The 26535-nt window shown below is 54.4% G+C and overlaps 1 protein-coding gene across 2 annotated transcripts in view; it reads right to left on the bottom strand.

Annotated features, from left to right (window-relative positions):
• HSF1 (heat shock transcription factor 1) overlaps positions 1–26535 on the bottom strand; it is a 72350-nt gene that overhangs the window by 10167 nt on the left and 35648 nt on the right. The window contains exons 5-12 of one of the 2 annotated variants that reach the window (XM_054057751.1): positions 26375–26450; positions 24908–24969; positions 21367–21463; positions 16571–16707; positions 11414–11647; positions 5522–5608; positions 1227–1332; positions 1012–1077 (exon numbers count right to left, since the gene is read on the bottom strand). In XM_054057751.1, coding sequence (XP_053913726.1) covers positions 1012–1077; positions 1227–1332; positions 5522–5608; positions 11414–11647; positions 16571–16707; positions 21367–21463; positions 24908–24969; positions 26375–26450 — 865 coding nt within the window. The remainder of the gene's footprint in view (positions 1–1011; positions 1078–1226; positions 1333–5521; positions 5609–11413; positions 11648–16570; positions 16708–21366; positions 21464–24907; positions 24970–26374; positions 26451–26535) is intronic. The other variant, XM_054057752.1, reaches the window with a different exon arrangement.

The following is a 26535-nucleotide window of genomic DNA, read 5'->3' as shown; positions in this document are numbered from 1 at the left end:
GGATCCATGGGCTGGAGGGCAGGAAGGCTCTGCAGAGGGATCTGGGCATGGATCCATGGGCAGGAGAACAGGAATGCTCTACTGAGGGACCTGTCCAGGCTGTATCCTTGGGCTGAGGCCCATGGGAGGGGGGTCCACAAGGCCAGGTGTCAGGTCCTGCACCAGGGAAGGGTTAGACTGGATCTTGGGAAGAAGTCCTTGAGGTCAAGGGCTGTCAAGAGCTGCCCAGGACATGGGGACAGTCCTCATCTCTGGAGGGGTTTGGAATCCATACGGATGTGGTGCTCAGGCACAGGGTTCAGTCAGCACAGGATGGTTGGATTGATGGTTGGATTGGATGAGCCGAGAGGGCTTTTCCAATCCCAACGATTCTACGATTCCATTCTATGAGGGAGAAGGATTTGGCTCTGCCCCAACCCAGAAGCGCTCCCGTCATCAGGCTACTCTGAAGGTCTGGGTTTGACCCTAACTCCCACCCTGCTGCTCTGAGCACCTTCCCAATGTTGTGTTTGACCAATCGCCATCATCTAATGAAGCATTATTAGGGAATACTGGCTCCGACACGGAGAATCGGCATCAGCATGAAGGATACACAAGTCAATAAAAGAAATAACCCAGCAGATGGTGGAGTCTGCCTTGAGGAAACCTCCTGACAAGCGAAGGAAGCCAAAGGGAGGGTTGATGGAAACCACATGGAGCTCTCCAGGCTTCAGTGCACTTCCACGATCCGGGGGCAGCGCTCACACGAGAGCTGGAGGTCTCAGCACCTCGTTAAGCGGGAATGAATGATGAAGTAGCCCTTGTTCTACGAGCTGCTCCGAGAAAGCCGCAGCTCTAATTGAATGATTTCCCCTCCGTGGTTCCCCCTTGCTTCGCCTTCCTCCTCTCTCCCACATCCCCTCCCTTCGGGCTGGGTCTGGAATCTCTTCCAGAGCCTGTCAGAGCCTTAATCCCAAAGAGAGGACGCTGTGGAACAGCAGGACACACTTCATCCCGTTAACAGCTACTCACGCTGGCAAGGCTGCTGTCCAGGTCAGGAAGGTTCATGTCTGTAACCGTCACGGAGGGGCTAAAGAGCTGCCAAAGGAAAGAACGATTAGTGGAGGGCAAGAAGGAAAAGCCAGGTGAGCTGTGGGAATTCATGGATGAAGCTACCGTGATCCGTCCACCACAGCAAGGCACACGCACGCGGTCCTTTGAGATGCAACTGGCCTCGAGATACTCACATCTAGAAGAGCGCTCGTGTCAACGCTGAAGCCGTGCGTGGTCAGCATCGTTTGGAGGTTATCCAGGTTGGAATCGATGGTGTCCAGGTGGTCGTTGAGTTCGTTCCTAGGGAAAAGAGAGGGTGATAAGTGCTGAGAGCCCTTCCTGTCTTCCCCACCGAAGAGGAATTTATCCACCCAAGGGCTCCATCCTACAACCCAAATGGGAGCGTGGAACTCCAGCTGCCAACGAGCTCTGGTGTCCTGGTACAACGTTTCATCCATGCTCTCTCCCTCTCCACGCTCAGTTCCTCTGCCTGGAGAGATCACCAGGACTCTTCATGCCCTGGGTGAGCAGGACCCAGGCAAAGGAGACACACAGAATTCCTTAGGGATTCCTGCCAGGCTCGGTGGGGAGAGGGGTTGTGACCCCCAGCAGTGGGAACAACTGCGTCTTTAGACCCTTCTCTGCAGTCCAAACGCAAAGGACTGGCTCTGCTCATCGCATCCCAGTTCTGGATCATGAACACATAGAGTAGGTTGGGTTGGAAGGGACCTTCAAGATCATCCAGTTCCAATCTGGATGATGGGCAGGGATATCCCACTAAGACCAGGCTGCCCAAGGTCCATCCAACGTGGCCTTCAACACCTCCAGGGATGGGGCAACCACCACACAAGGATGTTGAGGTTCTGGAGCGTGTCCAGAGAAGAGCAACGAAGGTGGTGAAGAGGCTGGAGAACAACGGTTACGTGGAGCAGTTGAAGGACCTTGTTTAGCCTTGAGAAGAGGAGGATGAGGGGAGACCTTATTGCTCTTTATAACTACCTGGAAAGAGGTTGTGGTGAGGTGGGTTCTGCCTCATCTCCCAAGTGACAGAGGACAGGACGAGGGGGAACGTCCTCAAGCTGCACCAGGGGAGGGTCAGATTGGGTATTAGGCACTGGCAGAGGTTGCCCAGGGAGGTGTTGGAGTCCCCATCCCTGGAGGTGTTTAAAAGATGAGGAGATGAGGTGCTCAGGGCCATGGTTTAGTGGCAGAGAGGAATGGTTGGACTCGATGATCCAAGAGGTCTTTTCCAACCTGGTGATTCTATGATTCTGTGACCTACGCGTGGCCCTGCGCGGCTCCCGGCAGCATCAGGGAGTGCGGATCTCCATGGTGGGAGATGCCCCAAGGTCCTACGTAAATCCCAGCGGGATGAGGATTGACTCAGCTGTTGACTCAGCTGGCTTTGCCACTGGAAGTCTTCGTCTTGGCCAAGCTGGGCTCTTTCTGGAGCCACCTGGACACTCTGTTGGCGTGGACGGCACTGAAGAACTGATCCCAGGCCAAACCAAGCCGAGGTTGTCACTCGTTCCCTCCTCTGGAGCTCTGGGAGAGCTCAGCAGACCAAGGTGGGTGGCAAAGCATGAGAGATCCTGGCCAAGGTGGGTTTAACCGGCTTAGACCTGCAAGATGGAGCTCTGGAGACATCTGGATCACAGCACGTGCCGCAGAAGTGATGAGGAGGTGGGAACAGACCCTACACCCTTGTTCCATGGTGCTCATGGTGTTGCTACTCAAGACACTTCAGAATAACAGAAGAAAAGCAGATGTCACAACCTCATGGTGCTATCAAAGAGCCTACAAGGTTCCAGGAAGAGCACTGGTGGGAAAATTGGTCCGGCTTTCCAGGTCTGACCCAGGAAAACCTTCCAGATTTGGGAATGTTGACAGCAGCAAGGTCAGTTGGTTGCACATCTGTCGGTTTTGGCCTGACCTTGTGCTCAATCCACCACGTTCTCCATCCCTGAAAGGCTCTTTTTTGGCTACTGAAGGTGCTCCTGGAAAGGTGGGGTTGGAAGGGACCTTTGGAGGTCACAGAATCCTGGGATGGTGAGGTTGGAAGGGACCTCTGGAGGTCACAGAATCCTGGAATGGTGAGGTTGGAAGGGACCTCTGAAGGTCACAGAATCCTGGAAAGGTGGGGTTGGAAGAGACCTCTGAAGGTCACAGAATCCCGGAATGGTGAGGTTGGAAGGGACCTCTGGAGGTCACAGAATCCTGGAATGGTGAGGTTGGAAGGGACCTCTGGAGGTCACAGAATCCTGGAAAGGTGAGGTTGGAAGGGACCTCTGGAGGTCACAGAATCCTGGAAAGGTGAGGTTGGAAGGGACCTCTGGAGGTCACAGAATCCTGGAAAGGTGAGGTTGGAAGGGACCTCTGGAGGTCACAGAATCCTGGAATGGTGAGGTTGGAAGGGACCTCTGGAGGTCACAGAATCCTGGAATGGTGGGGTTGGAAGGGACCTCTGGAGGTCACAGAATCCTGGAATGGTGAGGTTGGAAGGGACCTCTGGAGGTCACAGAATCCTGGAATGGTGAGGTTGGAAGGGACCTCTGGAGCTCACAGAATCCTGGGATGGTGGGGTTGGAAGAGACCTCTGAAGGTCACAGAATCCTGGGATGGTGAGGTTGGAAGGGACCTCTAAAGGTCATAGAATCCTGGAATGGTGAGGTTGGAAGGGACCTCTGAAGGTCACAGAATCCTGGGATGGTGAGGGTGGAAGGGACCTCCGGAGGTCACAGAATCCTGGAATGGTGAGGTGGGAAGGGACCTCTGGAGGTCACAGAATCCTGGAATGGTGAGGTTGGAAGGGACCTCTGAAGGTCACAGAATCCTGGAATGGTGAGGTTGGAAGGGACCTCTGGAGGTCACAGAATCCTGGAATGGTGAGGTTGGAAGGGACCTCTGAAGGTCACAGAATCCTGGAATGGTGAGGGTGGAAGGGACCTCTGAAGGTCACAGAATCCGGGGATGGTGAGGTTGGAAGGGACGTTTGGAGGTCACAGAATCCTGGAAAGGTGAGGTTGGAAGGGACCTCTGGAGGTCACAGAATCCTGGAATGGTGAGGTTGGAAGGGACCTCTGGAGGTCACAGAATCCTGGAAAGGTGGGGTTGGAAGAGACCTCTGGAGGTCACAGAATCCTGGAATGGTGAGGTTGGAAGGGACCTCTGGAGGTCACAGAATCCTGGAAAGGTGGGGTTGGAAGAGACCTCTGGAGGTCACAGAATCCTGGAATGGTGAGGTTGGAAGGGACCTCTGGAGGTTATGGAACTCCAGGATGGTAGAGTTGGAAGGGACGGCTCATATTAAGCTTCTCATCAATCACCACTCCAAGTCCTTCTCCTTGGGGCTGCTGATGGGATAATCTTCAGGGAGTTCTTCCTCAGCTTCTGTAGGATCTGGGATGGATCATCCAGATGGATTTTATCCCGATTTGGGGCGTTTCTTACTGAAAAGCATTATAAGACCACCACCTTGGGGCAGAGTCAGGTTTGCAGCGGCAAGTTTCATCCTTCTGTCATTCCCAGAAACCTGGGAAACGCATCGGAAAAGCCATTCCAGCCCTGAGCTCCCAACGCTTTGCCAACTCTTTGTTACGGAGCTGTGGGAATTTTACGCTGGCAGGAGCTCCCAAACCAACAACTCTCAGGGCTGAAGTTTCCATTCCACAAACCCAGGTAGAGCACGGACACCAGGAGAGCAGCCTTCCCTCCCTTCCCTGCCAAGGCCACCAGAAAGGATGAAAAGAACCTCCACCTCCATCGGCCGCGTTGTATCTTCACAGAATCGTAAAATCAAAGAAGAGTGTGGGTTGGAAGCGACTTTAAAGCCCATCCAGTTCCAACCCTTTGCCATGGGCAGGGACATCCCGCTGGATCAGGCTGCCCAAGGACCATGCAACGTGGCCTTCAACACCTCCAGGGATGGGGCAGCCAGAACTTCACTGGGAAACCTCTTCCAGGACCTCACGACTCTCATGGTGAAGAAATTCTTCCTTATGTCCAGTCTAAATCTGCCCCTCTCCAGTTTATACCCATTGCCCCTCATCCTATCACTCCATGCCCTTGGAAAAAGTCCCTCTCCAGCTTTCCTGGAGCCCCTTCAGGTACTGGAAGGTCGCTCTAAGGTCTCCTCGGAGCCTTCTCTTCTCCAGGATGAACAACCCCAACTCTCTCAGCCTGTCCTCGGATGGGAGGTGCTCCAGCCCTCGCATCATCCTTGGAGCCCCCTCTGGACCTATTCCAACAACTCCACCTCCTTCTTTGGTTGGGGATCCCAGAATTGGACACAGTACTCCAGATGAGGTCTCCCAACAGACCTTTGATGTTGAGTTGGCCAAGAACCCTACCACTCATTGCCATCTTTTCAAGCCAGACTTTTCCATGTTGATATCCCACCCGGAACGTGGGGAGAAAGTGATTTCCACTGCCCCACCGTAACTCCTTGTTCTCTCGCAAAGCTCAAGAAAGCGGCTACGGAAATGCTAACCCTTGCTGCGATCGGCACTGCAGGGAGGAAGAGGAGGAGCTGGGGCAAAGCCGAGAGACCTCCGACATCTGCGAAGCACGAGTCAAACTGCAAAAGACAAACAAGAGAGGAGTCCAAGCTTCAAGAGAAGCACGAGCAGGAGCTGTCAGGAAGGAAATGTTGGTTAAGGCAAAGGCAAGAACAGTTTGGCAACCGCGGCACCGCGGTAAGTTCCAAGCAGGTAAGAGGGTCCTCACGACACAAACCAAAGACAAAGAGCCATACGAAGGGAAGAGAAGACAGAACGGGGGTCATCAAAGCACGGCCAAGAGCAGGGAGGGGTTTCCCAGCAAGACAAAGTGCTCCTGATGTGGGTCCGCTGATGGGAAGTCTTCTACAGGAGCTTCTGCCACCTCCAAGAGGGCATCGATGCTGCAGAAGAACATCAACACATGGTGCTTCAGTTAGCCGGGCAGTGACCGGCTGCTCTACAGGATACGGACATTCCATTAATAGAATCATGGAATGGTTTGGGTTGGAAGGGACCTCAAAGTCCATCCTGTTCCAACCTTCTGACATAGACAGGGACACCTCCCACTGGATCACGTTGCCCACAGCCCCATCACACCTGGCCTTAAAGGCCATCCAACCTCCTCCAGGGTGAACAACCCCAATTCTCTCAGCCTGTCCTCGTATGCAAAGTGCTCCAACCCTCTGATCATCTTCGCGGTCTCCTCTGGACTTGCTCCAACAGATCCACATCCTTCCTCAAGTTTCTCCTCAGGTGACTCCCCTTGAGTGGTCCAAGGATCACAGTAGAACTGATTCATAGAATCGTGGAATGGTTTGGGTTGGAAGGGACCTCAAAGTCCATCCTGTTCCAACCTTCTGATACAGACAGGGACACTTCCCACTGGATCACGTTGCTCCAAGCCCCATCCATCCTGGTCTTCAACACCTTCAGGGATGAGGCAGCCACCACTTCTCTGGACAACCTGGGCCAGGTCCTCCTCACCCTCACAGAGAAGAATTTCTTCCTAAGATCTCATCTCAATCTCCCCTCTTGCAGCTGAAAACCGTCCCCCACTGGGAATCCTCCCTGGTCAGATTCCTCCCTTCTGGAAGGCCTTCAGATGAGAGAAGCCGAGTGTTGATTGTGGAACACAGGAGCGGGAGAGCACGGAAAGAAAAGGAAGCGCAAGCCCTTTCCTTTAAATGATCCTAAGGAGCTTCTAGAGACGAAGCGTGGAGCTCAGGGTCAGGGGGTGAAAGTTTTCCGTGTCCTTTTCTGCTCTGTACAGTCTGGAGTGTCCTTAATCACCATAGATTCATGGAACGGCTTGAGTTGGAAGTGACTTTAAAGCCCATCCAGTTCCAACCCTCTGCCATGGGCAGGGACATCCCATTGGATCAGACTGCCCAAGGACCATCCAACGTGGCCTTCAACACCTCCAGGGATGGGGCAGACACAACTGGGAAACCTCTTCCAGGGACTCATCACCCTCATCATTAAGAAGTTCCTCCTCATGTCCAGTCTAAATCTGCCCCTCTCCGGTTTATACCCATTGTCCCTCATCCTATCACTCCATGACCTTGGAAAAAGTCCCTCCCCAGCTTTCCTGGAGCCCCTTCAGGTACTGGAAGGTCGCTCTAAGGTCTCCTCGGAGCCTTCTCTTCTCCAGGGTGAACAACCCCAACTCTCTCAGCCTGTCCTTGGATGGGAGGTGCTCCAACCCTCACATCATCCTTGGAGCCTCCTCTGTACCTGTTCCAACAGCTCCATCTCCTTCTTCTGTTGAGGATCTCAGAACTGGACCCAATCCTCCAGAGGAGGTCTCCCTGGAGAGGAACAGAGGAGCAGAATCCCCTCTGTCCCTGCTGGCCACGCTGCTTTGGATGCAGCCCAGGACACCGTTGGCCTTCTGGGCTGTGAGCGCACGTTGTGGCTCATGTTGAGGTTCTCCTCCCCATCACCCCAAGTCCTTCTCCTCAGCGCTGCTCTCCATCACATCATCCCCCATCCTGTTTTGAAACCATGGATTGCCCCGACCCAGGTGTAGGACCTTGCCCTTGGCCTTGTTGAACCTCCTGAGGTTCTCCCAGATCCACTTCTCCAGCCTGTCCAGGTCCCTCTGGATGCCATCCCATCCTTAACAAATCCCAGAAAATCTTGGCAGCGATTTTTTTGCTCATTGTTATTACCTTTTAAATGGGCAATTTTGGGGTCTGATGAGCTGCGCAATGAAAATTGTCTCGGTTAAGGGTGGCTCCTATGGGTGAGATGGATCGTGGTGTCCCGGACAGCGCTTTAAAGAGGTGGAACTATGGACAAACATCTCCTCCAAGGCCAAAAGAAGGAGGGAGCAGGCACATCCTCCCTCTCGTGTGTCTCGGAGCAGGAAGGACAGCAAATCCTGCCCCATCGCTCTGCCAAGAGGCTGCAGACCCTGCGGAGGTGGGACAGCCTCCAGCTGCCTCTACGTAAGAAAGGACGAGAGCTCCTTCCATGAGGATTGTCCCTGCTCCACCTCGAGCTGAGACACTGCGAACAGAGAGCTAATGAAGGATTAATTAAGGGAGAAGGGCGTGTCACGCTGTAATCTTTGTGGGAGAGTGAGACCACAGCAGCCTCTGGCTGACAGAAGGCTCTGCTGCCTTCCACAACCCTGGAATGGTGTCTTCATAGGACCATGGAATGGTTTGGGTTGGAGGGAACTGAAAGACCACCCAGTTCCAATTCCCTTGGCACGGGTGGGGACATCTCCCAGCAGATCAGGTTGCTCCAAGCCCCATCCAACCTGGCCTCTTGAACCCCTCCAGGGATGGGATCTGGGAGTTCTGGTTGATGGCAAGTGAGAATCATGGAACCAGGAGATGCTTTGGGTTGGAAGGGGCCTCCAAGCCCAGTTCTACCCGCTGCCATGGGCAGGGACATCTTCCACTGGATCAGGTTGCTCCAGGCCTCATCCAACCCGGCCTCGAACACCTCCAGGGATGGGGCAGCCACTACTTCTTGGGACAACCTGGGTGAGGGCCTCCCCACCCTCACAGCAAAGAATTTCTTCCTAAGATCTCATCTCAGTCTCCCCTCTTGCAGCTCACAACCGTTCCCCCTCATCTTATCCCTGCACTGCCTGACCAAGAGCCCATTCCCAGTTTTCCTGGAGCCCCTCTCCATGCTAGAAGCTGCTCGAAGGTCTCCCCATAGCCTCCTCTTCTCCAGGCTGGACAACCCCAACTCTCTCAGCCTGATCTCGTAAGAGAGGTTCTCCAGCCCTCGGATCACCTCCGTGGCCTCCTCTGGACTCACTCCAACACCTCCATGTCCTCCCTGTGCTGAGGACTCCAGAACTGGATGCAGGACTCCAGGTGGGGTCTCACCAGAGCAGAGCAGAGGGGCAGAATCCTCTCCCTCCCCGCTGGTCCCACGGCTTTGGATGCAGCCCCAGACACGGGTGGTTTCTGGGCTTCCAGTGCACTTTGTTGGCTTCTCCAAATTGCTTTTACACTTTAAGGACAGAAAGTCTGTCCTGGCAATCAAAGATCTTAATTTCAATACCGTTTTCCCCAGAAAACAGGGAGAAGCAGCTGAGATCCGAGAAGCGGCTGAGATCCAAGAAGTGGCTGAGATCCAAGAAGCGGCTGAGATCCAAGAAGCGGCTGAGATCTCACTATGGCCAAGGAGAAGCTCTTGGCGTCCTATAAAGACCAACAACTTTGTTTTTTCCCCCCCACCACCTGTAGTTGCAGCTGTGAGGGGATAAAATCCGTAAGCCTCCACATCTGAGCCCAAAGGAAAAGCTTCCCATCAGCTTCCAGCCTTGACACATCGAGCCAAGCCAAGTCTGATGCAGGTTGTGTCCTACTGAGCAAAGAGGTTGAGAGGACATTCATAGAATCATAGATTCACCAGGTTGGAGAAGCCCTCTGAGATCATGGTGTCCAATCATCCCTATCTGTCACTAAACCATACCCTTAAGCACCTCATCTCCCCACCTTCATGGATGGTGACTCCATCACCTCCCTGGGCAGCCTCTGCCAGGGCCTGAGGACCCTGCCGGTGAAGTTCTTCCTGATGTTCAATCTCAACCTCCCCTGGTGCAGCTTGAGGCCGTTCCCCCTTGTCCTATTATCTCCTGTTTGGGAGAAGAGGCAGCACCCACCTCACCACAATCTCCTTTCAGGCAGTTGTAGATAGTGATGAGGTCTCCCCTCAGCCTCCTCTTCTCCAGGCTAAACACCTCCAGGTCCTTCAGCTGCTCCTCATAACCCTTGTTCTCCAGCCTCTTCCACCACCTTCGTTGCTCTTCTCTGGACACCCTCCAGCCCCTCAAGGTCCTTCTTGGAGTGAGGGGCCCAGAATTGAACCCAGGATTCGAGGTGTGGCCTCACCAGGGGTAGAATCCTCCCCTGGTCCTGCTGGCCATGCTGTTTCTCATCCAAGCCAAGATGCCGTTGGCCTTCTTGGCCTCCTGGGCCACTGCTGGCTTAAGTTCAGCTGCTGTCAACCAACACCCCCAGATCCTCCTCCATGGGACAGCTTTCCAGCTGCTCTTCCCCAAGCCTGGAGCTGCTCAGGGTTGTGTCCCAAGTGCAGGACCTGGCATTTGGCCTTGTTATCCCATTGGTCTCAGTCCGTCGGTCCAACCTGTTCAGATCGCTTTGGAGAACCTCAAAACCCTCAAGCAGATCAGTCCTTCCTCCCAGCTTAGTGTCACCATGACCAGAACTGTGTGTAAATGACAGCCCCATGGGGAGCTCCCTCCCCTATTAATCCAGAGGGAAAAGGAAAGGAGAGCACAGCTGGGTGGGGGCAATCCATGGTTTCAGTCGAGGAAGGAGGATGATGTGATGGAGAACAGCGCTGAGGAGAAGGACTTGGGGTGTTGGCGATGAGAAGATCAACATGAGCCACAACGTGCGCTCACAGCCCAGAAGGCCAACGGTGTCCTGGGCTGCATCCAAAGCAGCGTGGCCAGCAGGGACAGAGGGGATTCTGCTCCTCTGTTCCTCTCCTAGGAGACCTCATCTGGAGGATTGGGTCCAGTTCTGAGATCCTCAACAGAAGAAGGAGATGGAGCTGTTGGAACGGGTCCAGAGGAGGCTCCAAGGATGATGGGAGGGGTGGAGCACCTCCCATCCGAGGACAGGCTGAGAGAGTTGGGGTTGTTCATCCTGGAGAAGAGAAGGCTCCGAGGAGATCTTAGAGCGACCTTCCAGTACCTGAAGGGGCTCCAAGAAAGTTGGGGAGGGGCTGTTCACAAAGGCTTATGGTGACAGGACGATGGGGAATGGATATAAACTGAGGAGGGGCAGATTTAGACTGGACATGAGGAGGAATCTCTTCACGATGAGGGTGGTGAGGCCCTGGAAGAGATTGCCCAGGGAAGTTGTGGCTGCCCCATCCCTGGAGGTGTTGAAGGCCAGGTTGGATGGGCCTTGGGCAGCCTGATCAAGTGGGATGTCCCTTCCCATGGCAGTGGGATTGGAACCGGATGGGCTTTAAGGTCGCTTCCAACTCAAAGTATTCTATGATTCTCTGATGCGCTTGGGCTGAGATGAAACGGCTGATGTTCTGCAGACCCATTCCTGCCTTGGAAGAGCTGGAGCTTGGAATGAGCCCTTTTTAGCACAGCAATCCTGACCTACTCCAGCTGCCCTCGCAGCCCCACGTTAGATGTCCCACACAGAGGGGTTAATTCCATGTGCGGGGTCAGGTGGTGACTGTTCCAAGCAAGACAGCAAAAGGAAAGCAAAACATCCATCCCTGAACTTCCAGAGAGGGATGAACTCCACGGAGATATGACCACAGTCACTTCTGACGCTGGTTGGAAGCCCACCATCTCAAAAGCTTCCCAAAACAGCGTGGTAGGGTGGCTGGGATAACCTGAGAGGTCTCGGCACAGAACTTACTTGTCGAGGCAAGCAACGCTGAGGCACTTTTCCTGGGGCGGAGGCTGCGCAGTGCCGTCGTCGGCTGCGGCGGGATTGGCGCTGGGATCGTTCTCCTGCAGGATGGAGTTGATGAACGTGGAGGGAAAGAGAGGAGTTTCGGCGTTGGGAGGGTTCCCTGGGGTGGGCTCCTCGGCCGGGGGGCTACGGGTAGGGCTGGGGGGTTCTTCTTTGATGCGGACTACGGGGCTGATCCTGCAGGAAAGAGGGAGAAAGAGGGTAAAAATCCAAACAAATACATTCTCCAGTTCATAGAAACATGGAATTGTTTGGGTTGGCTTTGGCACATGGATCCAGCCTGGCCAGATCTCTCTGTACACCATTCCTGCCCTCCAGCCCATGGATCCATCCATACCCAGATCCCTCTACAGACCCGTCCTGCCCTACAGCCCATGGATCCATGTCCAGATCCCTCTGCAGACCCTTCCTGCCCTCCAGCCCATGGATCCATGCTCAGATCCCTCTGCAGAGCCTTCCTGCCCTCCAGCCCATGGATCCATGCCCAGATCCCTCTGCAGACCCTTCCTGCCCTCCATCCACAGATCCATGCTCAGATCCCTCTGCAGACCCTTCCTGACCTCCAGCCCATGGATCCATGCCCAGATCCCTCTGCAGAGCCTTCCTGCCCTCCATCCATGGATCCATTTCCAGATCCCTCTGCAGAGCCTTTCTGCCCTCCATCCATGGATCCATGCTCAGATCCCTCTACAGACCCTTCCTGCCCTCCAGCCCATGGATCCATGCCCAGATCCCTCTACAGACCCTTCCTGCCCTACAGCCCATGGATCCATGCTCAGATCCCTCTGTAGACCCTTCCTGCCCTCCAGCCCATGGATCCATGCTCAGATCCCTCTGTAGACCCTTCCTGTCCTCCAGCCCATGGATCCATGCTCAGATCCCTCTGTAGACCCTTCCTGCCCTCCAGCCCATGGATCCATGCTCAGATCCCTCTGTAGACCCTTCCTGTCCTCCAGCCCATGGATCCATGCTCAGATCCCTCTGTAGACCCTTCCTGCCCTCCAGCCCATGGATCCATGCTCAGATCCCTCTGCAGAGCCTTCCTGCCCTCCAGCCCATGGATCCATGCCCAGATCCCTCTGTAGACCCTTCCTGCCCTCCAGCCCATGGATCCATGCCCAGATCCCTCTGTAGACCCTTCCTGCCCTCCAGCCCATGGATCCATGCCCAGATCCCTCTGTAGACCCTTCCTGCCCTCCAGCCCATGGATCCATGCCCAGATCCCTCTGCAGAGCCTTCCTGCCCTCCATCCATGGATCCATTTCCAGATCCCTCTGCAGAGCCTTTCTGCCCTCCATCCATGGATCCATGCTCAGATCCCTCTACAGACCCTTCCTGCCCTCCAGCCCATGGATCCATGCCCAGATCCCTCTGTAGACCCTTCCTGTCCTCCAGCCCATGGATCCATCCTGGCCAGATGCCTCTAAAATTTGCTTCCACACAATTGGGAAGAAACCCTTATGCCTTCTTTTCCCTTTCCGCAACGGAATCCTCCAGAGGCAGCTGCAAAGTTGGGGCTGATGTGAGTATGTAACTGTTTCTTCCCTACTTCTGCTCCTAATTAGCTTCTCCGATGCATCAAAGCTCCTTCTCCAATCTCAGCTGATTGGCTGAAGATCTGTGAGGCAGCTCCGTGCCGTTGCCTCCGCACAGGGAACAGGTTTGGAAGGAAGGAGTGATTTTTACTGTACAGTAGAGTTAAAACAGCACAGTTTTTGGTCTGGATGTCCTCTGAATAGCACTAAAGTCACACTGTGGGTTTTAAAGCCACCACTGAGACATGTGAGACATCATCACGGCCACACCAGAGGTTGCAGTGCTTTAACTGCTCCCACAAGGGCAGCGGAGCGACTCCTCCGTGCGGACAAAGCTTGGGATTGTCCTTTTACCCAAGCATATTCCAATGTCCTATATTGATGGGAAGATGTTTTCTTTGGTCACCAATAATTCTACCATCCCGATTCTATGATTGGGAGTATGGCCAGGAAGTCGAGGGAGGGGATTCTGTCTCTTTGTTCCTCTCTTGGGAGACCTCCTCTGGAGGATTGGGTCCAGGTCTGGAATCCTCAACAGAAGAAGGGGATGGAGCTGTTGGAACGAGTCCAGAGGAGGCTCCAAGGATGACGTGAGGGCTGAAGCACCTCCCATCCGAGGACAGGATGAGAGAGTTGGCATTGTTCAGCCTGGAGAAGGCTCCAAGGAGACCTTAGAGTGACCTTCCAGTACCTGAAGGGGCTCCAAGAAAGTTGGAGAGGGGCTGTTCACAAAGGCTTGTGGGGATGGGATGAGAGGGAATGGGGATAAACTGGAGAGGGGCAGATTCAGACTGGATGTGAGGAAGAACTTCTTCACCGTGAGGGTGGTGAGGCCCTGGAAGAGGTTGCCCAGAGAAGTGGTGGTTGCCCCATCCCTGGAGGTGTTGAAGGCCAGGTTGGATGGTCCTTGGGCAGCCTGATCCAGTGGGATGTCCGTGCCCATGGCAGAGGGGTTGGAACTGGATGGCCTTGAAGGTCCCTTCCAACCCAAACTATACAATGATTCTATGATTTGGGGTGGAAAAGGCGGATTTAGTCCGTGTGGGAAGGACAGCAACTACAAAAGGACAGGGAAAAGGACCATTACACAACCATATGGTCGATATATCAGAGTGAGTGCTCTTGGCACAGGGTTTAAAAGCAATAAACGGCATTTGTGGGCAATTCAGTGCCTCAGGGGAAGAGTCAGTGCCAGGAATAACCTATTAAAGAAGGAGAACAAAGGAATCAGGAGACCACAAGGTGCTAAGGAGAGCCAGGTCCTTCTTGCTCCCAAGCTTCCCAGGATCTGTTGATGCTTGGAAGGAGCAGGGTGTAACTGCGAGGCATGCAGGAGAATCACGGAATCACTAGGTTGGGAAAGACCTCTTGGATCATCGAGTTCAACCATTCCTACCTGACCCTAAACCACGTCCCTGAGCACCTCATCTCCCCGTCTTTTAAATACCTCCAGGGATGGGGATTCCACCACCTCCCTGGGCAATTCAGGAGGTGCTGAATGGAAGAGTTAGACGAGGCTGAATGTTACGGCTCCCATGGAACCCTCCTACCCCTTCCAGTGCCTGTAAATCCAAGGGATTTGAAACCACCTCACTTTGGTGTGGATTCTCAGCCTCCTCATCCCCGACGTCTACGACAAAGATGGCACTACAGGTCCCAGTTCCTTTGGAATGAAGGTGCTTTCTGCACCTCCTCTTCTGAGAAGTAAGGGTGTAAAGGAAGGGGAAAGGCAACGCTGCTCCCAGGATGTCAGAAGGTTCACAGAATCCAATGAAATCGTTATGGTTGGAAAAGCCTTCTCAGCTCATCAGTCCAACCATGAGCCCAATAACCCCATGCAAACTGAATCCTGTCCCCACGTGCTATGACCACGCAGTTTCCAGACCTCTCCAGGGATAATGACTTCCCTGAGAAGCCTTGACAGCTCCTACTCTGAAAGAATTCTCCCCAGTATCCAATCTAAACCTCTCCTGGTGCAGGACATGGTACTCGGGCTTGTGGAACCCCATCCAGCCTGGCCAGATCCCTCTGTAGACCCTTCCTACCCATGGATCCATGCTCAGATCCCTCTGTAGAGCCTTCCTGCCCTCCAGCCCATGGATCCATGCTCAGATCCCTCTGCAGAGCCTTCCTGCTCTCCAGCCTATGGATCCATGCTCAGATCCCTCTGCAGAGCCCTCCAGCCTATGGATCCATGCTCAGATCCCTCTGCAGAGCCCTCCAGCCCATGGATCCATGCCCAGATCCCTCTGCAGAGCCCTCCAGCCTATGGATCCATGCTCAGATCCCTCTGTAGATCCTTCCAGCCCATGGATCCATGCCCAGATCCCTCTGCAGAGCCTTCCTGCCCTCCAGCCCATGGATCCATGCCCAGATCCCTCTCAGAACCTCCCTGCCCTCCAGCAGATCCACACTCCCACCCAACCCGGTGTCATCTCCAGACCAACTAAGTGAGCACTTGATCCCCTTGTTTGGATCATGGATTGAGAGATTACACAGAGTTGTCCCCAATCCAAAGCCCTGGGAACTTTGGTTGGGACCAGCCACCAAGATTTTTTAATTCTATATGGAAAACAGGATTAAACTTCAACAAAACCAACCCAAATCCCGCTGAAGTGGCAGTATCTGGACCCAGACTGTCCAAGCTCCGTGAAATCTGGTAAGGAACGGCCCCCGCACCCAGGACTGTGCTGCTTTCAACCTACTGCTCATGAGGATTGCTAGATATGATAGAATCATGGAATGAATTGGCTTGGAAGGGACCTTAAAGCACATCCAGTTCCAACTCCCCACCATGGGCAGGGAAACTTCCCACTGGATCAGGCTGCTCAAGTCCCATCCAACTTGGCCTTGACTTCTTCCAGGGATGGCATCTGGGGGTTCTGGTTGATGGGAAGTGAGAATCATGGAACCAGGAGATGGTTTGGATTAGAAGGGACCTCCAAGCTCACCCAGTTCCATGTCCTGCCAAGGGCAGGGACACCTCCCACGGGATCAGGTTTCTCCAAGCCCCATCCAACCTGGCCTTGAACACCTCCAGGGATGAGGCAACCACCACTGCTCTGGGCAATCTGGGCCAGGGCCTCCCCACTCTCATCGTGAAGAATTTCTTCTTCCTAAGATCTCATCTCAATCTCCGTTCTTGCAGCTCAAACCCATTCCCCCTCATCCTATCCCTGAACTTCCTCATCAAGAGCCCCTCCTCAGCTTTCCTGAAGCCCTTTTCCATACTGGAAACTGCTCTAAGGTCTCCCCACAGCTTTCTCTTCTCCACGCTGGACAACCCCAACTCTCTCAGCCTGTCCTCATACCAGAGATGCTCCAGCCCTTGGATCATCTCCGTGGCCTCCTCTGGACTCGCTCCAACAGCTCCACGTTCTTCCTGTGTTGAGGACTCCAGAACTGGACGTTGGGCTCCAGGTGGGGTCTCAAAGAGCTGAGAAGAAGGGCAGAATCTTCTGTCTCCCTGCTGGTCACCCTTCTTCTGAGATGTTTGACTGTTTGGCTCATTGGGAAACATATCCTCCCTATGGAGATGGCTCCAGATGTTAGGAGAACAGCTTACCTTTCATCGAGACTGCCGCTGGGAGATGCTGAAGGGCTGGACTGGGCGAGCTCTGTCACGTCGGAAATGATGGGACCGGAGGTGGCCGAAGAGTCCGGGGAATAGAGGTTGGAGCCACTGTATGCTGGGGAAGAAGCCTGAAATGACAATCACAGCATTCACCATGTGAAGCGCCGGACACGGACCACACGTCGCCCCACGGACAGGAGATGGAGTAGGAGGAAATGTGTGGGAATGGCTCGAAATCCTGACCTACTCAGGGAAGGAGGTGGTGGAGGATGCGAGGCGGTGCCTAGAAATCATAGAATCATGGAATGGTTTGGGTTGGAAGGGACCTCAAAGATCATCCAGTTCCACCCCCTGCCATAGACAGGGACACTTCCCACTGGATCTGGTTGCTCCAAGCCTCATCCAAACAGTCCTTCAACACCTCCAGGGATGGAATCGGGGGGTTCTGGTTGATGGCAAGTGAGAATCGTGGAACCATGAGATGGTGTTGGATTGGAAGGTACTTCCAAACCCATCCATTTCCAACCGCCTGGCATGGGCAGGGACACTTCCCGATGGATCAGGTTGCTCCAAGCCCCATCCAACCTGGCCTGGAACATCTCCAGGAATGGGGCAGCCACCAATTCTCTTGGCAACCTGTTCCAGGGCCTGCCTACCTTCACAGGGAAGACTTTCTTCCTAAGATTTCATCTCAATCTCCCCTCTTTCAGCCCAAAACTGTTCCCCTCGTCCTATCCCTACAATCCCTGACCAAGAGGCCCTCCCAGCTTTCCCTGTAAGCCCCGTATTCCTCGTAGGCTCCATCTTTCCCATAGGATCCAACGCACTTGCCGGCAGCTCACTCTGAAAACCTGCCCGGCTATCACTTCTCCATTCAGTTTGGAGCTGGAAGTCATCAAAGCTGAAGTCTGAGAAGAGATGGACCACCTGTGATTCCCATAATTGGGACCATCCGGTAATACCTGGAAGAGCTCCCAGTGGTTCTATTTGCTCTATGTAAGAATAAAGGGACTTTAAAAGAGATGAAGGATTAGCCGGGAGCTGGAACGGCATCAGAGAGCTCCCACCAAGGGTGGTCTGCCTGCAGGAGAGCTCTTCAACGGGGCTCAACTCTTCTGGTGCTACAAAATCCATCAGGATCACCTTGGCACAGCAAGCAGCTGGATGTCAGGAGCCAGCGGCTTCAATCCCCTGTCCCGAACAGGACGTCCCTGGAGCAACATGGGTGGGATGCGACCTTGGAGCTGGGAACAACTTGTATTTCACTACAAAGAGCCGTATGACAGCTCAGCTGCAGTCCTGGCGGCACAGCCTTGCTCCTGGACTACGGCACCGCCAGAGGATGGGAATAAAGGAGCACATGGAGTCACGGAACAGCTTTGGCCAAGAAGAACCAGTTGGTTTTCCCACGTCAGGCAAGCAGGGATGAGCAGACCAAGGGAGACACCAGGAATAAGTCCTACACTTGGGTCGGGGTGACCCCTGATTTCAATCAGGGATGGGGGATGATGTGATGGAGAGCAGCCCTGAGGAGAAGGACTTGGGGTGCTGGGAATGAGAAGCTCAACGTGAGCCACAACGTGCGCTCACAGCCCAGAAGGCCAACCGTGTCCTGGGCTGCATCCAAAGCAGCGTGGCCAGCAGGGATGGAGGGGATTCTGCCCCTCTGTTCCTCTCTTGGGAGACCTCCTCTGGAGGATTGGGTCCAGGTCTGGAATCCTCAACAGAAGAAGGAGATGGAGTTGTTGGAACAAGTCCAGAGGAGGCTCCAAGGATGATGCGAGGGGTGGAGCACCTCCCATCCGAGGTCAGGCTGAGAGAGTTGGGGTTGTTCATCCTGGAGAAGAGAAGGCTCCAAGGAGATCTTAGAGCGACCTTCCAGTACCTGAAGGGGCTACAAGAAAGCTGGAGAGGGGCTGTTCATAAAGGCTTGTGGGGATAGGACGAGGGGGAACAGGGATAAACTGGGGCAGATTTAGACTGGACATGAGGAGGAATTTCTTGACGATGAGAGGGGTGAGGCCCTGGAAGAGGTTTCCCAGGGCAGTTGTGGCTGCCCCATCCCTGGAGGTGTTGAAGGCCACGTTGGATGGTCCTTGGGCAGCCTGATCCAGTGGGATGTCCCTGCCCACGGCAGAGGGGTTGGAACTGTCTGATCTTTAAGGTCCCTTCCAACGCAAACTATTCTACGATTCTATGATTTCAGCGGCACAGGGCATGAACTGATACGAACCGGATCAAAGAGAGCATCTAAACCGACAACATCCACCTCAAGATGCAACATCGGGTGGATTAGCGTAGGTCTGAGGTGATTAAAAGCCAACAGTGACCCCACGTGTCACGGCTTTCCCTCAGGGGAAGCCACAAACGCAGTTTTCTGGCTCCTCCATCCTCGTGGGAAGGCAGAGCCAACAGACTGAGCAGCTCTCGGCGTTCAAAGCCGCCGGAGCTATCAGGGCAGGGTTTGCGTGTGGGCACAGTGCAGCTCTCAGGTCGAAAAGGAAATCGCAGCGTGACGGATCCTGCTCCCCTCCTCCAGCTTAGGAGGCCATGGAGCAGGTTCCGGAGTGGGAAGCCTGCAGCTCGTCTGGAAGAGCCTTTGGGACCAGCTTTAATGGATTGGTAGAAGACTCCTTGTGTCCACTGCCCATCAAACAGTGCGAGAAGCTGCACAGCAAACGGGGCAAGGAAGGACAGGAAAGTATGGACAAACGTGGAAGGTTGATGGAATCATGGAGTGGGTTGGGTGGGAAGGGACCTCCAAGCCCATCTAGTTCCCGTGGGCAGGGACACCTCCCACTAGATCAGGTTGCTCCAAGCCCCATCCAACCTGGTCTTCAAGACCTCCAGGGATGGGGCAGCCACCACTTCTTGGGACAACCTGAGCCATGGCCTCCCCACCTTCACAGCAAAACATTTCTTCCTAAGATCTCTCCTCAATCTCCCCTCTTGCAGCTCACAACTGTTCCCCCTCGTCCTATTCCTGCACTCCTTGATCAAGAGCCTCTCCCCAGCTTTCCTGGAGCCCCTTTCCATGCTAGAAGCTGCTCTAAGGTCTCCCCATAGCCTTCTCTTCTCCAGGCTGGACAACCCCAACTCTCAGCCTGTCCTCATACGGGACGTTCTCCAGCCCTTGGATCATCTCCATGGCCTTCTCTGGACTCACTCCAACACCTCCATGTCCTTCCTGTGCTGAGGATTCCAGAACTGGATGTAGAACTCCAGGTGGGGTCTCACCAGAGTACAGCAGAGGGGTAGAATCCCCCTTGCTCGCCCTGCTGGTCCCATGGCTTTGGATGCAGCCCAAGACATGGTTGGTTTCTGGGCTGGTAGCACACGTTGACGGCTCCCCACAAGGATTGGGGGGGACATGGTTGGTTTCTGGGCTGGTAGCACACATTGAGCTTCTTCCCCCAGGTCTTTCTCAGGGCTGCTCCCAATCCATTCTCCACCCAGCCTGGATTTGTGCTGTGACTGCCCTCAGCCCAGCGCAGGACCTTGCCCACGGTTTGTTCACTGGGATCCAGCCACAATCTGAAGGACAGACGGAAGCACACGTTTCCAGAGGCTCCTCTGGGATGTGACGCTATGAGGCTGCTCTCGGGTGACACCCAAGCGAGCAGCACCTTTGAACAGTCCAGCCTTCACCCACCATCAAGAGGTTGAGGTCTTGAGCTTCATCCATATCCAACTACCAACTCAATTGTCCGGACTCAGCACCCACGACATCCCGCAGGAGAGCTGCCGCCGATGCTCCCATCTCACGGCTTTAATATCGCGCGACTTGATTTACGCCAGGGTTTATTTCATGCCGGCTTTGCTCTGCTCTTCCCACCTTGCTCCCTACATCCAGATAATTCACCTCCGAGCACTTGGGCTTTGCTACTCCAGGCTGTGTCACGGCACCTTCCCTGATAGCAAGAAGGCTTCCTTGGATGGAATAAGACTAATTAAACACAGTCATGTATTAATTAGGAGCACGTATTTAGCAGGAATTCACTGACATGGCATGTGTTTTGTTGGGAGAAGACCAAACCGCAGACCAAGGCAGTGGATGTGGGCTAAGCAAGAGGCACCACTTCATCCCTTCTCCGCTTCCAGTGGAATCCAGACTTATTGCTTGGTCTGGAAGCAACCTTAAGGTTGCTTAAGGTTGGAAGAGACCTTAAAGATCATCCAGTTCCAACCCCCTGCCATGGGCAGGGACACCCCACTGGATCAGGCTGCCCAAGGACCATCCAACCTGGCCTTCAACACCTCCAGGGATGGGGCAGCCACAACTGCCCTGGGAAACCTCTTCCAGGGCCTCACCACCCTCATCGTGAAGAGATTCCTCCTCACATCCAGTCTGAATCTGCTCCTCTCCAGTTTGAAGACATTGCCCCTTTGTGAACAGTCCCTCCTCAGTTTTCCTGGAGCCCCTTCAGGTACTGGAAGGTCGCTCTAAGGTCTCCTTGGAGCCTTCTCCAGGATGACAACCCCAACTCTCTCAGCCTGTCCTCGGATGGGAGGTGCTCCAGCCCTCCCATCATCCTTGGAGCCTCCTCTGGACCCGTTCCAACAACTCCATCTCCTTCTTCTGTTGAGGATTCCAGAACTGGACCCAATCCTCCAGATGATGTCTCCCAAAAGAGGAATCATTCTCCACCAGAACCCACCTGCCACCCCAAAACCCTTTGTCAAGCCAAACAAAGAGACTGGAAGCCCATGGTTGGAGAAGAGCCTCGAATGGGACCTCCCCACGGAGCTGTGTCCTCTCCAAGGCTGAGCGATCGCGGTGTACTTACTGCGTACGGGGATGAGCCATGGACGTGCTCCAGGGAGTACTGGCGACTGTATTTCGGCATGGAATGTGCTGAACTGCTGTCATTCAACATCAGGGGGCTGCAAAAGATTCCCAAAGACCATAGGAGTTACCGCGCTGCCGGCACCGGATCTCAGACCTCAGCTCTCTCCAGCAAAGCCAAATTCCAACCCCAGAGCCCATCCAAAGTGGCAACCCTTGCCTAGGTCTGGGTGCCCTTGTAGATGCCCCCATGCAATGGTCCAGGCTTTGAGAAGAGCGGCTGGAGGACTCCTTGTGTCCACCGCGCATTGAGTAGGTGTGGGAAGCAGAACAAGTGGTGCCCAGAAGGACTGGATAGTATGGATAAGCCCTAAGAATCATGGAATGGGTTGGAAAAGAACCTTAAAGCCCATCCAGTTCCAACCCCCTATTGTGAGTAGGGACAACCCCATCCAACCTGGCCTTCAACACCTCCAGGGATGGGGCGGCCACCAAAATCAAACATGGGGTCACACCAACCCCATCAACGCTCCAGGTTTGGGGAAGAGCAGCTGGAAGCTGAGCGGTGGAAAAGGCCCTGGGGTGGTGGTCAGCAGCGGGTGACCATGAGCCGGCAGTGTGCCCTGGTGGCCAAGGTGGCCAGCAGCATCTGGGTTTGGATCAGCCCTGTGGTGGCCACCGGGAGCCACGCAGGGATTGTCTCCCTGCACTCCTGAGGTGACACCTTGACTTCTGGGCTCAGTTCTGAGCTCCTCGCTCCAAGAAAGACCTGGAGGGGCTGAGGCGCGTGTGGAGAAGGGACTGGAGCTGGGAAGGGTCTGGAGAGCAGGAGTTGTGGGTGCAGTTGAGGGACCTCCTTAGCCTGGAGAAGAGGCGGCAGAGCGGACACCTCATGTCTCTGCGCAGCTCCCAGAAAGGAGGTTGGAGCCAGGCGGGCGTCGGGCTCTTCTCCCAAGGAACAGGTGATGGGATGAGAGGGAACGGCCTCCAGTTGGGTTAGAGTGGAGACTGGGAACAATTCCTTGAGGTCAATGGCTGGCAGAGGCTATCCAGGGCAGTGGGGCAAGTCTCCATCCTTGGAAGGGTTTAAATCCACGTGGATGTGGCACTTTGGGACAGGGTTCAGTCAGCACAGGAGAGTCGGGCTGATGCTCGAACTGGATGAGCTTGGAGGGTTTTTCCAACCTCAATAATTCCACGATCCTATGATTCTAGCTGGCCAGGGTTCTTTGCCGGTGCAGCGGAGCCACAGCCCCACGGCAGAACGGAACACACAGAGCCCTTGGGTGACGTTTTTCAAGGCTATTGAGCCAAAATGCAAAACCTCAGCCCTCAAAGGACATTTTTCGGTCCCTTGCCACCTCCGCCTGCATTGTCCGTGCTCTGCTTGGTTTCCCATCCCCATGGCCAACTGCTCCGAAGATGGATTGCGTGTGGTCAGCTGGGACCCAGCCACTTCTGGGGGCCTTTTCACGCACTTGAACGCTGTGGAGAAACTCGTTTTCCTTCCCAAATAAATCATTCCAGCGTGTCTCGGACATTATCGCCCTATAAACCACTATCTTCATTAATACTAATCAAGCCCGCTGGGGTGTTGGCTGCCATATGGTGCCGCTGGGCGATGTTCGAACACAAAGGGACGACCTGGCAACCGCACGGGCGAGATGGGATGAGGTGGGGGGCAGGATCCAACACACAACAGGGTCTCTGCCAGATCAGATGTTCCCTCTGGAGAGGGGGTCTTTATCAGGGAGTAAAGGGGCAACGGTTTTAAGCAAAAAGAGGGGAGATTTAGATGAGATATAAGGAAGGAATTCTTCCTTGTGAGGATGATGAGGCACCGGAACAGGTTGCCCAGCGAATTGGTGGTTGCCCCATTCCCTGGAAGGGTTCTAAGCCAGGTTGGATGGGGTTTGGAGCAATGAGATCCAGCGGGAGGTGTCCCTGCCCACAGCAGGGGTGTGGAATTGGATGGGTTCTAAGGTTCCTTCCAACCTAAATCATAGAATCATAGAACAGTTTGGGTTGAAAGGGACCTTAAAGATCATCCAGTTCCAACTCCATGCCATGGGCAGGGACATCTCACTAAATCAGGCTGCCCAAAAAGATTCTATGTGGGAAAAAAATAGGTGGGAAAATCAGCCTGGAATTGTTTTTAATGGGCTATGGGACTCAGGTATGGAAAGGTCATCAAGCAAGGAGAGAAATAATCCCTGGTATGTTTGAGGACAGGCGTGATTCATCAGTGGGGGCATCCATGTGGCAGCAGGAGGCTGTCGGCATGTTCCGGTATTCTCCTTAATGTGTAACAACAGAACTACCAGGGCAGCGCCAAGAGAATCATAGAATGGTTTGGGTTGGAAGGGACCTTAAAGATCATGAAGTTGCAACCCCTCTGCCGTGGGCAGGGACATCCCACTGGATCAGGATGCGCATGGACCATCCAACCTGGCCTTCAACACCTCCAGGGATGGGGCAGCCACAACTTCACTGGGAAACCTCTTCCAGGGCCTCACCACTCTCATGGTGAAGAAATTGCTCCTCATGTCCAGTCTGAATCTGCCCCTCCCCAGTTTATCCCCGTTCCCCCTCGTCCTATCACTCCATGACCTTGGAAAAGGCCCTCCCCAGCTTTCTTGGAGCCCCTTCAGGTACTGGAAGGTTGCTCTAAGGTCTCCTCAGAGCCTTCTCCAGGATGAACAACCCCAACTCTCTCAGCCTGTCCTCGGATGGGAGGTGCTCCAGCCCTCCCATCATCCTTGGAGCCTCCTCTGGACTCGTTCCAACAGCTCCATCCCCTTCTTCTGTTGAGGATTCCAGAACTGGACCCAATCCTCCAGAGGAGGTCTCCCAGGAGAGGAATAAAGGAGCAGAATCCCCTCCGTCCCTGCTGGCCACGCTGCTTTGGATGCAGCCCAGGACACAGTTCACCTTCTGGGCTGTGAGTGCACGTTGTGGCTCATGTTGATCATCTTCTCCCCATCACCCCAAGTCCTTCTCCTCAGTGCTGCTCTCCATCACATCATCCCAATCTGGATTGAAACCAGGGACTGTCCTGACCCACACGTAGGACCTCGCCCAGCCCTTACTGTGTTTGCAGGAGTAGTGAGGGCCCTGGGGTTGCTCATCCTGGAGAATCATGGAATTGTTTGTGTCAGAAGGGACCTCAAAGCCCATCCAGTTCCACCCCTCTGTCATGGGCAGGGACATCTTCCACTGGATCAGGTTGCTCCAAGCACCCATCCAACCCAGCCTTGAACCCCACCAGGGATGGGGCAGCCACCACTTCTCTGGGCAAAGGGGAGGCTGAGGGGATACCTCCCGGCTCTGCGGAGCTACTGGAAAGGAGGATGGAGCCAGGCGGTGGTTGGGTTCTATTCCAAAGGAAGAGGTGATGGGACAAGAAGGAATGGCCTCCAGTTGGCCAGGGGAGGGTTAGACTGCATACTGGGAACAACTCCTTGAGGTCAAGGGCTGGCAGAGGCTGAGTCCCGAGCCCTGGAGGGGTTTAAATCCACGTGGATGCAGAGTTGCAGACTTACATCTTCCTCTTCACCCCAAGGATACGGTTGGATTGCACCAAGGAAATCAAAAACTGGATAAGCTGTGAGGAAGGAGAAAGAAAACTGATTACGGTGTGCGCAGACGTGGGCAGCACCCACAGTCCCTGTTCCCAGAGCACAGCCAGAGGTGGACAGAAAGGGACAGAGCAGAGAAGAACAGGGCAGAGGGTGGCTCCAGTTACTCAGGAGCATCCCAACCCTGCATCACCAGGAACACAGGAGAATCTCAGTCCTACATCTCCAGGAACACAGGAGCATCCCAGTTCTGCATCCCCAGGAACACAGGAGCATCCTGGTCCTACATCCCCAGGGACACAGGAGTTTTCCAGTCCTGCATCTCCAGGAACACAGGAGTTTTCCAGTCCTACATCCTCAGGAATACAGAAGTATTCCAGTTCTACATCCCCAGGAACACTGGAACATCCCAGTCCCACATCCCCGGGAACACAGGAGCATCCTGGTCCTCCATCTCCAGGTAAACAGGAGCATCTTGGTCCTGCATTCCCAGCAACACAGGAACATCCCAGTCCTACATCCCAATGCACATAGGAGCATCCTGGTCCTGCATCTCCAGGTACGCAGGAGCATCCCAGTCCTACATCCCCATGTCCACAGGAGAATCCCAGTCCTGCATCCCCATGTATGAAGAAGCATCCCAGTTCTGCATTCCCAGGAACACAGAGGCATTCCAGTCCTGCACCCCCAGTTACTCAGGAGCATTCCAACTCTGCATCACCAGGAACACAGGAGCATCCTGGTCCTGCATCCCCAGGAACACAGGAGAATCCCAGTCCTACATCCCCAGGAACACAGAGGCATCCCAGTCCTACATCACCAGGAACACAGAGACATCCCAGTCCTGCATCCCCAGGAACACAGGAGCATCCCAGTCCTACATCCCCAGGAACACAGAGGCATCCCAGTCCTGCAAGCTCAGGTACTGAGGGACATCCTGGTCCTGCATCTCCAGGTACGCAGGAGCATCCAGGTCCGACATCCCCAGGAACACAGGAGCATCCTGGTCCTACATCCCCAGGAACACAGGATAATCCCAGTCCTGCATCCCCAGGAACACAGCAGCATCCCAGTCCTACATCACCAGGAACACAGAGACATCCCAGTCCTGCATCCCCAGGAACACAGAGACATCCCAGTCCTGCATCCCCAGGAACACAGGAGAATCCCAGTCCTACATCTCCAGGAACACAGAGACATCCCAGTCCTGCATCCCCAGGAACACAGGAGCATCCCAGTCCTACATCCTCAGGAACACAGAGGTATCCCGGTCCTGCAAGCTCAGGTACTGAGGGACATCCTGGTCCTGCATCTCCAGGTACGTAGGAGCATCCTGGTCCTACATCCCCAAGAACACAGGAGCATCCTGTTCCTACATCCCCAAGAACACAGGAGCATCCTGATCCCTCCATCCAGAAGAGCAGGAATTACCTTATTGACCACTTTCTGTTGCTGCGCGTGCTTCTGCCGCAGGCTGGCCACCTCCCGCCACAGTGCTTCGTTCTCGCTGTAAGAGAAGGAAAAGCCATGAGAACAACCTGGTGGAGCAAAGAAACCACGAAGCCAACTGGAAAACCACAGCAAAGGATTTG

This window comes from Cuculus canorus, chromosome 2 (assembly GCF_017976375.1).
Source record: "Cuculus canorus isolate bCucCan1 chromosome 2, bCucCan1.pri, whole genome shotgun sequence".
Taxonomy (NCBI): domain Eukaryota; kingdom Metazoa; phylum Chordata; class Aves; order Cuculiformes; family Cuculidae; genus Cuculus; species Cuculus canorus.
Note: the sequence above shows the minus strand (reverse complement) of the source record. Positions and strands in the feature narration are given on the sequence as shown.